General features: G+C 35.7%; 1 protein-coding gene and 1 long non-coding RNA gene across 6 annotated transcripts in view; one reads left to right on the top strand and one right to left on the bottom strand.

The window, feature by feature from the left end:
- Nucleotides 1-7863: 7863 nt before the first annotated feature.
- MTFR1 (mitochondrial fission regulator 1) overlaps nucleotides 7864-13506 on the bottom strand; it is a 68326-nt gene continuing 62683 nt past the window's right edge. For all 5 annotated transcript variants that reach the window (XM_077166891.1, XM_077166890.1, XM_077166892.1 and 2 more), the window contains 3 exons: nucleotides 11777-12053; nucleotides 11138-11306; nucleotides 7864-10098 (listed from right to left, as the gene is read on the bottom strand). In XM_077166891.1, coding sequence (XP_077023006.1) covers nucleotides 10030-10098; nucleotides 11138-11306; nucleotides 11777-12053 — 515 coding nt within the window. In that variant the 3' untranslated portion in view covers nucleotides 7864-10029. The remainder of the gene's footprint in view (nucleotides 10099-11137; nucleotides 11307-11776; nucleotides 12054-13506) is intronic.
- The window catches only part of LOC143688683 (uncharacterized), a 47784-nt gene continuing 43159 nt past the window's right edge, over nucleotides 8882-13506 (top strand). The window contains exon 1 of the long non-coding RNA XR_013178222.1: nucleotides 8882-10448. This is a non-coding gene — a long non-coding RNA (uncharacterized LOC143688683). The remainder of the gene's footprint in view (nucleotides 10449-13506) is intronic.

Genomic DNA, 13506 nt, shown 5'->3' with positions numbered 1-13506 from the left:
CACCACCCACCCTCGCCAGAAACACCAGTGTTCAAATGTCCATTCATGTCCCCACTCTCAGTTCCTCCAGGTATACCTAGTAATGGAGTTGTAAGATCAGTTGGCAACCCCACCCCTAGCCTCCTGTGGAACCACCACACTACTCTCTGCAATAGCCCCACTTCTTTTTTTTTTTTCTTTTTCCATTTTTTGGTTTATTTTTTTAAAAAAATAACAAACGCAAACATTCTTAACTTTTGATCATTCCGTTCTACATATATAATCAGTAATTCACAATATCATCACATAGCTGCATATTCATCATCATGATCATTTCTTAGAACAATTGCATCAATTCAGAAAAAGAAAAAGACAACAGAAAAAAATTCATACATACCATATCCCTCACCCCTCCCTTTCATTGATCACTGGCATTTCAATCTAAATTTAACATTTGTTCCCCCTATTATTTATTTTTATTCCATATGTTTTACTCATCTGTTGATAAGGTAGATAAAAGGAGCATCAAACACAAGATTTTCACAATTACATAGTCACATTGTGAAAGCTATATCATTATGCAATCATCTTCAAGAAACATGACTAGCCCCACTTCTTAACCACTGAACACTGATTAGAAAAAATCTGAGGATAGTTAAATAATTTAGAATCTTGCATTTAAAATAAGTAAGTAAATATGAAACAATGCAAACTCACATGAATTTTTAAGATAAAACAAGAAACTTCCAAGAATTGTTGAGTATGTAGCAGCTCTTCTGGGGCCCTAAGTTCAGCTCCTTTGGTGGTGAAAGGAATTTTCTTCTTAGGGGTAAAGTTCCTTGGAAAAAAGTTTTGACAATCCCTAGCTTAAAGGAAAAGAAGTTTTGTTCCTGTTCAATATTTGTATTCACTGTAAAAGTGGCAGTTTGTAATTGCGTGAAATAAGCAAATTTATATCTGATATTCTTTGCAAACACTTACTTGTACTTGGGATACAAGTTATAGGAGCTAATAAATTCCTTTAAGATTCTTCTTCTAAAATGCTTTCAAGTATGCCCTTTTTAAATAAATGTGCATTTTAATCACAATAGCATCAGCATTTGAAACAGATTGGCACAGATACGTATAAAACTTGGTCAGCAATCATTCCTTGCTAAGGGTATGCAGAGATCATACATCTGTTAGAAAGCTGAAAAGACTGAACAAAGACAGTGCATCAGTGTCCATTTTCAAGTACTGGAGGAGAATGTATGGGGAACCAGTGATGCAGGGAGGGGAGAAGAAAAAAAAGATGGTTCCAGAGGGTCTCTAGTGTACAAGTGGAAACACCACACTTGATGTGCTGATTGGGAGCACACAGCAAGTCTCCTTCACCTTCCTGTCTCCTGAACAAATTAATTTGGTATTAATGTACAGGCATACTTTGTTTTTACAGTTTGAAGGTTTGTGGCAACCCTATATCAAGCAAGTCTATGGGTGCCATTTTTCCAACAGCATGTGCTCACTTTATGTCTCTGTCACATTCTAATTAAGGTATGCACATTGGTGTTTTTTTAATTTTTAGGCATAATGCTATCAATACTTAATAAAACTTAATAGAAGACAGCATAGTGTTAACATAATTTTCATATGCACTGGAAAACCAAAAAATTCATGTGACTTGCTTTATTGCAGTGGTCTGGAATCAAATCTGCAATATCTCTAAGCTATGTCTATATTTACTTTTTAGCTCTCAGTAGATTACTAGAACTTATACTGAAATTAGTCTCTATGCTCCATCCTTGTGGTAAACATATCTTCAGGGTAAGCACTGTCTTGGATGGAATAAAGGGTATAAATTATAAAACATGTTTGGTGTTTGGATGATAGAATTGATTGTGAAAAGTGTTATTATAATATGGTAATTTTTGTGTGCTGTATGAAATGAGTGCAAAGTGTTGGGGTGTTCTTGGTAGGAGAATGAATAGTTCAATTTGGTTAATAATGGAAATGACATTATTTCTAATAATTAGCTTTTAACATTGTTTCTTAAATACCGTTTAAATGTTCAACATGATACTTTTCGTAAAACACTAACTTTTTTCATCATTCACAACACATTTTCTTAGCTTTACACCTATTTTTTATAAGTCGTCCTGAAACCGCATCTTGAAGTTCAGTAGGATAGTGATAGAAAGAGAAATACACTTGCTTTCAATATTAGATTTTTTGCTGGCTGTGATTTAACACTGAAGCGCAGTGATTCCTTGGTCCATTGAAGCTTTCCACTTGGTCCAATTGATAATCTTTATTAAGGATTTCTATTTCATATTACAATATGCATTTATTTGAGAACAAAGCAAAGGTTTTAAGTGTTTCTTTTCTGTGAGGGTTGTGCCATTGTTTCGTAAAAAAATTAGATTACATGATTTCCCGAGTTCCCTTATTTTAAATGTTTATAAAAGTTATATATCTAAGGTCAAACTTTTTGAAGGCAATATCATAAAGGAATGTGCTCAAGGTTTCTAGCTGAACTTTGCAGAATTCACAACTTTTCAAATTCCATCTAAGAATCATCACAAGATAGGTGTGGGGATTTGAAGCTATATGTATTCCGGAAAAACACGTTCTTAATCCATTCCTGTGGATGTAAACACATTGTAAATAGGACTTTTTGATGAAGTTACTTCAGGTAAGGTGTGACCCAATCAAATCAGAATGGGTCTTAATCCTATTAGTAGAGGCCATATTGAGAAGACCACAGAGAGAGGCGCCTTGGAGAGCGCTGAAGTCAACAGAACCCGAGAGAGAAAGGAGACGACTCTGCCTTGTGATTGCCAAGGAACCCCAAAGATTGCCTGCCAGCCAGAAGATAAGGGGAGGAAGCAACCATTCTACCTTCTGAAACTGAGCCAATAAATTCCTGCTGTTTAGTCAACTAATTATATATTTGTTGGGAAATTAAAATAGTGGGGATTAGGTGTTTCCACTGTAGGAGATTCCCTCAGATTTACTTCAGGTTATTGGGTACTTTATCATAAGGATGCTGATGGAGGAAGCATCTTGAAGAGGCCAAGTTGCAGGAAGGAGATCTAATCATTCTGAAATACAGTGTTTTGCTACATCTGCTTCTCTCTCCCTCCTCTTGCTCTTGCTCCTTTTACCTTGCAATTCCTACTTAGAAAGGCAGTATAAAACAGTAACGTTAAAAATCATTATAGTTAAAAGCCAGACAGTCCTTTGTCATGTGTTAGCTGTGGATCCTTGGGTAAAGTTACTTAACCCTTTGAGTGGCTTCCTAACCTGTAAAATCCCCACTTCTCAGAAGAAAGTAAAATAATGTAACGACACATGGTGAATCATTGAATCATTGGCTACAACTCTTCACAATTCATTTCCTCATAATTTTTCTTTTCTTTCAGAAATCCTCATGGTAACGCTTGAATCTCAGCATTCTTATTTAAGTTCCTGCTACTAACTGCCTCACTCTTTCAAGGTTACTTGTTCTTCCTGAGAGAATCTGAAGGCCCAAACTATTGTGATCTTGTTCACAGATATTCCCACCTTGCAGAAGTTCAGATGCTGGGCAGTTTGATTTAGAGTCGGGTTGAAAGAGTGTTTAGATAACATGATCCCTGAGATCAGTGCTTTATAAACTTCTTTATCCTTATGCTATCACCAATATTACAGAATGACTTCCCTAAGCATGATCTAGTTCTTATTCTTTTTCACCCTTAAAATGATGCCCAGCAGGGAGTGCAAGGGTAGTACAGTGGTAGAATTCTAGCCTGCCATGTGGGAGACTCAGGTTCAATTCCTGGTCCATGCATTTCCCCCAAAACAAACAAACAAGCAAAACAAAACAAAACAAAACAAAAAAACCCAAACCAACCAACCAAACAACAAGCCACCAAATAGTGCTGCAATAACAGGATACTCACATGGAAAATGAAACGTGACTCTGCCATACAGCATACAAAACAAACAAAAAAAAACGATGCCCAGCAGTTTTTTTCCCCACATCATATTCCCTGGGGAAGACACATTTCATCCTTATATAAAAACATGTCTGACAAATGAAAAGGGATGGATGGCCATCAGGCAATGTTAACAGGACATTCAGACCCATGGTACAAAACAGGCCTTTTCCTCTCAAGTAAGGCCTTTCCAGCTGGGAACAAAACAATTAAGAGGGACTGCCTTACAGTGGTATGGAATGGGAGGCACTATTTGGGTTCTCTGGAGTTTTTTACCCTCCTGAGAATGTTTAAATTACACTTACGTTCTATTCTAACTACAGGAAAGGAGGACCCCCTCTGTAACCTTTAGAAGAAGGGGATACAGAAGCTACCAGAGCAGAAAAGTTTGAGACACTCCAGCTATATCAGTATTAATGTTTGCTTCTAGGTCCATCATATGAAGAAACAAGAGTCTCAGAGGAGAATGTACAAGATTTTTGGATTCTAACTTGGTTGTCCAATTTTTAAAACTATTATAGTAACATACAACTCAAAATTTCCTGTTTTCAAGTGTAAATTCTGTAGTATTAATGACATTTGTGAATTGTACTACCATTATCACCATCTATTACCAAGACTTATTCATTATCTCAGAGAGAAAGTCTGCACCTACTAAGCAATGCCCCTGGCCCATTGTAACCTTTAATCTTTCTGTTTCTGAATTTGCTTAATCCAGTTATTTTACATAAGCGGGGTTATACAGAACTTGCCCTTTTGTGTCTGGCTTATTTTACTCAATATGAATGTCTCTAAGGTTTCTGCAAATTGTTGTATGTATCAGAACTTCATTCATTTTATGGCTGAGTAATAGTTAAAGACACTTGGGTTGCTTCCACCTTTTGGCAATTGTGAGTACTGCTTCTATGAACACTGGTGTACAAGTCTCTATTCTGGTCCCTGCTTTCAAATCTGTGGGGTATCACCAAGAGTTGGATTGCTGAGACACATGGTCTGGGAGTTTGGAGGTATGTACTCCAGAAAAACATGTTCTTAAACTTAATCCATTCTTGAATCTGTGAATGCATTCTAAGTAGGACCTTTTGATGAGGTTACTTCAGTTAAAATCAATTAGGATAGGTCTTAATCTTATCATTGGTGTCCTTTATAAGCAGAATGAAATTCAGACAGATAGAAAGCAAGGCATGGGAAGCAAGAAGCTGAAGGTCATGGAACTATAAGGGAAGGGAGAGGCTATCATGTGCAGTGCCATGTAATGGAGGAGCTAAGGACCAAGGTTCACTAACAGCCAGTCTTCAGGAAGAAAGCATCACCTTGATGACACTGGGATTTTGATTTCTCCTAGCTCAAAACTGTGAGTCAATAAATTTTTCGTTGTTTAAGCCAACCCCATCGCTCGTTATCCGCTTTAGTGACAAGGAATCTAAGAGATTCAATAATATTATCTTCAACTTTCTGGGGGAACTGCCAAACTGATTTCTACAGTGGCTGCACCATTTCACAATGCCACCAGCAATGTGTGTTTCTATTTCTCCACAACTTTGCCAACACTGATTTTGTTTTTAAAGTAGCCATTCCCTTGGGTGTAAAGTGGTATCTCATTGTGGTTTTCATTTACATTTCCGTGATGACCAATGATGTGTGTATTTTTTCATTTTCTTATTGGACATTTTTATATCTTCTTTGGAGAAATATTCAAGTCCTTTGCCTGTGTTCTAAAATTAGGTTGTTTTCTTGTTGTTTCAATTCTTTTATATTCTAGATATTTAACCCTTATCAGATATATGGTTAGCAATTATTTTCTCCAATTCTGTACATTATCTTTTCACTTTGATATTACCCTTTGAAAATACAAATGTTTTAATTTTAATGAAATCCATTTAATCTTTTTCTTTTATTATTCATGCTTTTGGCATCATATTAAATAAATCACAACCAAATCCAAAGTTATGAAGGTTCCCCCATGTTTTCTTCCAGTTGTTTAATGGTTTTAGGTCTTCTTCATAGGTCCGTGATATATTTATTTATGTATATAGCTTCAGGTGGGGGTTCACATTCATTCTTTTGCAAGTGGGTATCCAGTTTTCTCAGCACCAATTGTTGAAGACTGTTCTTTCCCCAAAAATGTACTAGGCTCCCTTGTCAAAAACCAGTTTGCCATAGATGTATGGTTTTTTTCCTGACCTCTCAATTCTATTCCATTGATCTATGTACCTATCTTTATGCCAGTACCACAGTTTTGATTATTTGGCTTTGTAATAAGTTTTGAAATTGGAAACTGTGAGGCCGCCAACTTTGTTCTTTTGTAATATTGATTTGGCTATTTGAAGTCCATTATGATTGCATATAAATTTGAGTTTGACTTTCAACTCTGCAGAAAAGGTTGCTGGGATTTTATAGGTATTTCACTGAGACTATAGATAGCTTTTGGCAGTATTGACATTTTGATAATATTAACTCTTCCTGCCCATGACTTCCATTTATTTAGGTCTTTAATTTCTTCCTGTAAGATTTTATAGTTTTCAGTGTATATATCATTTATCTATTTGGTTAAATTTATTCCTATATTACTTTTTTAGGAGCTATTATGAATGGAATTTTTTGTTTTAATTTCAGTTTCATAATATTCTTTGCTGATGTGTGTAGGAACATATTGTATATCCTTTAACTTTGCTGAGTTTATAGTACTAGTAGTTTTCTTGTAATTCAGAGATTTTCTGGTTAAAGGATCAGGACATCTGCCAATAGGGAAAGTTTTACTTGCTCCTTTCCAGTTTTGTGTAATTGCTTTGGCTAGAACTTCCAGTATGTTGAATAACAGTGGTGCAACATTGAGAATCCTGTCTTTTACCACTGACTATGATGTTCGTGTGGGCTTTTCATGCGTGCCCTTTATCATGTTGAGGAAGTTTCCTTCTCTTCCTAGTTTCTAAGTGTTTTTATCAAAAAGGGGTGCCAGATTTTGATAGAGATGATCATGTGAATTTTTCCCTTGATTCTGTTAATGTGTATTACATTGACTGATATCCTTTTGTTGCCTCATGTTCCTGGACTAAATTCCACTTGGTCATGGCATACAATCCCTTTAATATACTATTAGATTCAAAATTTGCTACTATTTTAGAGGACTTGTACATCTTTTCTGTAAGTGAAACTGGTCTGTCGTTTTCTTGTGATGCCTTCAACTGGCTTCGGTAGTAGGGTAATGTTAGTCTCATGGAATGAGTTAGGAAGAGTTCCCTCCTCTTCAATTGTTTTGAAAGTTTCAAAAGGAATGGCGTTAATATTTGGTAGAATTCACCAGTGAAACTGTCTGATCCTGGACTTTGCTTTGTTGGGAGGTTTTTGATTACTGATTTAACTCTTTGCTTGTTAGGTCTACTAGTCATTTTAGTTACAGGTCCAATTTGTCCATTTCCTCTAGGTTATCTAATTTGTTGGCATATACTTGTCCATTGTATTCTCTTATAATCATTTTAATTTCTGCAAGATTAGTGGTGACCCCCCCCCCTTTCATTTTGGACTTAAATTTGTAACTTCCTTCTTTTGTTTTTTGTCAGGGTAGCTAAAGGTTTGTCAATTTTATTGCTCTTTTTAAAGAACCAACTTTTGGTTTCATTATTCTCTATTTTATCTGTCTTTGTTCTCCATTCTTTCTTTCCTTAATTTCAGGTTTAGTTTGCTCTTCTTTTTCTAGTTCTTCAGATGCAAGGTTAGGCTACTGATTAAGCACCATTTTAAATATACTGCAATTTGTAAGGTTTGGTATGTTGTGTTTTTATTTTTGTTTACCTCCAGATATTTCTAATTTCTCCTTTGACCCACTGGGCAAGAGTGTGTTGTTAATTTCACATACATGTGAATTTCCAGTTTTCCTTGTTACTGGTTTTTAGCTTTATTCCAAACTGGTCAGAGAAGAGGCTTTGAATAATTTCAGACAAAATTTATTGAGGTAGTTTTGTGAACCAACACGTGGACTATCCTGGAGAATACGGACTCTGCTATTTTGGGTACAGTGCTCTGTTTATATCTATTAGCTCTAATTAGTTGACAGTATTGTTTCAATCCTCTGTTTCCTTTTATATCCTGTAGCTAGATGTTCTATCCATTATTGAAAGTAGTACATCTCTTATAAATAACATTTATTTGGATCATGCTTTTTTATTCATTCTGCCAATCAATATTTTGATTGGAGAGTTTATTTATATTCATAGTTATTACTAGTAAGGCAGGTCCTATTTCAGTCATTTTGTTCTTTTGTTTCGTAAATGTCTCATACCTTTTTGTCCCTCATTTCCTTCATTACAACCTTTTTTTGTATATATTTGATCATCTGTAGCTGAAACAGATTGATTCTCCATTCATTCCCATTTTGGTACATATTTTATATATTTTCTTTGTGGTTATCATGGAGTTCGTATTTAATATTCTAAACCTCTAACAAACTTGTTGAAATCATATCACCTTAACATACACCAAGTTACTTACTAATCTGAGCCTCAGCTATAAAAACACAATCTATTTTTACTTTCATTTTAGGCATTGTGTTGGTTGGAAGCACCAGAACGTGAGTGGGGTGAGAGAGGGGTTCATCAATACCAGAAGGGAATTATGGCCTAAGAACCCTGGTGCTTGGCAGAAGAAATTTATACCAAGTGATTTTTAACGAGATCCATTTAAGAGAAAATGTGGATGAGAGGCAGTTTATTCAAATAATTATCTTGTGTCCTTTCCGGTAGCTTACTTGAAGAGATATATTTCTACTTGAAAAGTTTAGAATGCAAAATATGCTAAAGTAACTTATGCAATGTAATTGAATCTTGCTTGTTATAAATATATATATATGTGTGTGTGTGTGTGTGTGTGTGTGTATGGGGGCACTATGGTCCAGGAAAATAAAACAGGTTGCTTTATTTCAAACAATAACTTCCTCATATTGGAGTATTGGCCAAAATTCAATACTGATACAAATACAAATTTCTGAGGTCAAAATCTAAAGAGAAATTCAGAAAATTCACCTGTCATAAAGGTAGAATTTTTAAACTATAATTAGAAACAATGTATAACATAACATGTATAAAATAAAAGCCGTAATTCAAATTTAAGCTGAATAGCCAATCCATGTAAATCACCTCAACTAATTTTTGTTAACATTTAGAACACTGTACATAGTTCAACAAAGTATAAGCCTTCCAAGAGCACCTAAAGTTTTATGTTGCACAATGTAATTCAACACAATAGTATTTTGACCAACGATAATTTATACGAGACTCACCTATTCAAATGCTTCATTACAAAGCTAATATTTTGATCAATATTAAAATTTAAAATTCCATTATGCCGACACTTCCAGAAGTATTGCTAACCTAGTAGAAAGTCATTTTACCATGTCATTTATTAAACAGGAAAAAAAGATGGGACATTCGGGTTTTTATTTTGAAAGGGATTTAATTAAATATTTTGATTCCTCACTACTTGACAACTACATTTTCTTTCTCAGCACTGGATGGCACTGAGGTGAAAACAGCTTTCATGGATCTCTACTTCCCTTTAATTTAGTTCCTGCCCAAACCCCACCTCCATAAAAATGTGAGAGAGATGTAAGATGGACGTTCTGGTGAGAAGATTCCAAATGCAAACATTTCACTGCATCAATTTGTCATACCAGCTGTTCCATCCTTCTGTAGTAAATCATCGTTCAACAAATGAGGATAAGAGTACCCTCACTGCCATCATTACTAATTTTTATATCATATATAGATAAATTAGTGTTCAGAACTTAGCAACTCAGAAGGGACATTTGTAGCTGTTACCAAGCTCTCAAATCTATAAATTAAGAGTGGAAACCTGAACATACTAGCTATTCATTAAAACATGTCAGAATACTGGATAGCTCCAGAATACATCATCATTTAATAAAACAAAAGTCATTAACTCTGTTCTTTGGTTATTGCTTAATCCTCTGACTAGGTTTAAAAGGAGACCATGAATAAAATAGTCAAGTATTTACTAAGTAGTGTTAATTTCTACTAGCCAAACAGCCCTAAAAATCCAACATCTGAACCAGGATGATCTTTCTCAACACATTGTCTATTTAGGAATTTGAAACATTTTCAATTAAAGACTTCATTTTTCCTGTCGACTTCAACATGTGTGGCCCAAACTAGAAAAGAAAGAAACAAAAAGTATGAATAAAGATGCTGATTTATAAAACAGGAATGTAATACATCACAACACATATATATTTTGCCTTAAGATATAAACTTTATCACAATGGATTTCCCTCCATTATGCCTATATATAAATTGTGCCAGTTTGAAACTGCTGCATACCCTAGAAAAGCCATGTTCTTCAATCTTCATTCAATATTATTGGGTGAGATCTTTTGATTAAGTTGTTTCCATGGAGATGTGACCTACCCAACTGTGGATAGAACCTTTTGATTAGGTGGTTTCCATGGACATGTACCTCCACCCATTCAAGATGGGTCTTAACCCACCTACCCAGACATTTGTAAGTACAAAAATATATGCCGCCCCCCATCCCCAAAGATGTTTGAAACTAGAAGTCAGAGATGCCAGCCATGTGCCTTTCATCTGAGGTGTTCTAGATCCATCAGCCTCTCTTGAGTCAAGGTATCTTTCTCTGGCTACCTTAGTAAGGACATTTTAATGGCCTGAGAACTGTAAACTTGTAACAAATTCTCTTTATAAAAACCATTCCAGGGCAGTGCAATGTTGGCTCAGTGGTAGAATTCTTGCCTGCCATTATGGAGACCCAGGTTTGATTCCCGGGAGCCTGTCCATGCCAAAAAAAAAAAAAAAAAAAAAAAAAAAAGCCATTCTATTTTTGATATATTGCATTTTGGCAGCTACTAGCAAACTAATTTTGGAATTGCTAAAATTCCAAAATTGCAGTCAGGGGTTAACTTTTGCTTTCTTTAGGTTCTTTCTTAAGTTCCACATGCCACTATGATCAACTATTACTTCTTCAGTTAGGGGTAAAAACAAACATTTAAATGATAAACAATGATATCTTTTTCTACCTAGCTGTAATCTACTTGGAGGTAGGGGCAAAATCCTGTATCATATCCTTTTAATTTCCCAGGGGGGACACAGGTGAATATCTTACAAAACGAAAGTTCTTAACAATGGAGCAAGTTAGCATGTTATACTAGGAAAGAAATCTGAGCTCATACTCACCAACACTGTTCCTGAGGTGGTCTCTGATTCTGACTTTGGAATTACTTTTTCAACTTCACTTTGGCTATCACTTCGGTATCGATGAGCAAATTTCTTTTTCAGAGCCTCTGCAATGAGGGCAGCGGGATCAGTAGGGTCCAATGGTTTGGTCTTTACATCTTGCTCTGACCTTTGAGAAGTAAGGAGAAACAAGGTCCATCTCAATATCCTGGCAACCCTCCAAAAGGCAGATAGCACTTCTCTGGCATCTCAGAAAACACTGATAAATATTAGTAGTAGTGAGGTGGAAACCCTGGAATTAAGACTCAATAGAAAAACACAAAGTGTCCAATTAATAGTTACTCAGTGTGTCTCAATAACATTGATTATACTCTCCTTTCATCTTTCTCAGCATGCTGAGTGACTAGCTCAGAAGGTACAAATCTTTACTGAATGAATGTTTGGGCAATAATAAGAGATTTTACATGAAAGGGCTGACATTTCAATGAGATGGAGGTACCACTAAAACAAACAAACAAACAAAAAACCCCTCCAAAAACCCCAGAAATGCTTATTTTGCTAATCTCTTAGGTATTGTGTATAGGGCTCAATGGGACCTATTATTTTAAAAGTGGGAGGAGTGAGTAAATGTATTCTCACCGTTTGACAGACCGAAGTTTTACACTGTTCATATCTTTAAGGATTTCCAGCATATTTGGCATGTCAGGTTTCTTTGCACTAGTCTTAACCAAAGTCTTTCCAGCATTGGCTTTTTTCTCTCTTCGCTCTTTAATCAGATCAATAGCAGATGTACTACTTTGGTGGAGCCCCACTGCAGGGAGGGGTGGTGGTGGTGGTGGTGGTGGTGGCAGTGGTAGAGGTGGAGGAGGAATGGGGGTTAGTGCTGTGGTAACAGATGTAGTAGACTCGACAACACCTAAAGAAGTAAGGAAAAATAAATTTAATCCTGCTGGTAATAGAAAAATTGTTTTTAAGAGCAAAATTATGTTAAGGACATATGTGTAACTAAAAACAATGTCCTTAAAAAGAATCTCAGTTATGTAAGAAGAAAAGGAGTTTTAGTTACTTTGTGGAAATGCCTGAATCTCAGTTACTGTATCACTTAATCCAAAACTCTCCAAATGGAAAACTTCCACTTAGCTTAACAGAGGTGTTTTTGTGGCATCAAAAGCTCAGATTTGACTGTGGCACAGTTTGTAACAACTTTTAGAAGAAATATAAAGTAGTCTATCTTGCATAAAAACCTCTAGTTTCAATACATACAGTTTAACTACTGGGTATAATTATAATGATTTGATAAATTTACGGTTTGTTGTTAAGTATAATGATATATAAGACTTATTAAACCTTAAAAGCCTGCATTGACTAGAATGTGCTTGAAAGGAAAGTTTTAGATTTACTACTGAGCAAATTTCTGAAGGGAAAAACTCTACGATTCACTCTAAAACCAGATGTAGCTAAGATAAGAGTTAAAGAGGTTATAAAATAAGGACCCGTGCTGGTTTGAATCTGTGGACCCCAGAAAAGTCATGTCCTTTAATTCCTCTTCAGTATTGATGGGTGGGAGTTTTTTTTATTGTTCCCATGGAAAAGCAACCACCCAATTGTGGGTGGTCACTTTTGATTACATGGAGATGTGTCTCTACCCACTGAAGGTGGGGTTACTGGAGCCCTTTAAGAGGGAACTATTTTGGAAAAAGCTTCAGAGCCCAGAAGGCCAGAGACCTTTGGAGATGAAGAAGGAAAATGCCCCTGGGGGAGCTTCATGAAACAAGAAGCCAGGAGAGAAAGCTAGCAGACATCACCATGTTTGCCATGTGCCTTTCCATTTGAGAGAGAAATCCTGAACATCATTGTCCTCCTTGAAGCAAGTTATCTTTCCCTGGATGCCTTAAATGGGACATTTCTATAGCCTTGCTTTAATACTGGACATTTTCACAACCTTAGAACTGTAAACTTGCAACTTAATAAAATTCCCCCTTTTTAAAAAAACTGTTCTGTTTCTGGTATATCACAGCTTGCAAACTAGGACAGGACCTAAAATTCACCTTTCTGTATAAATGGTGGTATTTGTTGTGTGAACTATATTAGTGGGGAAAAAGCTTCAATGTGAATAGTTTTATTTAAAATATCTCAATTATAAATACAACTGAACAAAAACTTGAAAAGTCTCCATTTATGGCAGTTTTCCTATTCTGCCAGAAGAGGGAGGTAAAGCAAAAGAAAAACAGAGTTTAAAGTTAAAAGAAAGGCATGGCTTTACATTTTAAAAAAATGATGTGCTTGTGCAAATGTTATTAAAGTAACCCCAACTACTCCCATAATTGGTTGGTGTCCAGAGTGTATTCTCCCTCTCTATTCATCTTTGC

Source organism: Tamandua tetradactyla, chromosome 6, assembly GCF_023851605.1.
Source record: "Tamandua tetradactyla isolate mTamTet1 chromosome 6, mTamTet1.pri, whole genome shotgun sequence".
Lineage (NCBI taxonomy): Eukaryota > Metazoa > Chordata > Mammalia > Pilosa > Myrmecophagidae > Tamandua > Tamandua tetradactyla.
This window is presented reverse-complemented; position numbering and strand designations above follow the sequence as displayed.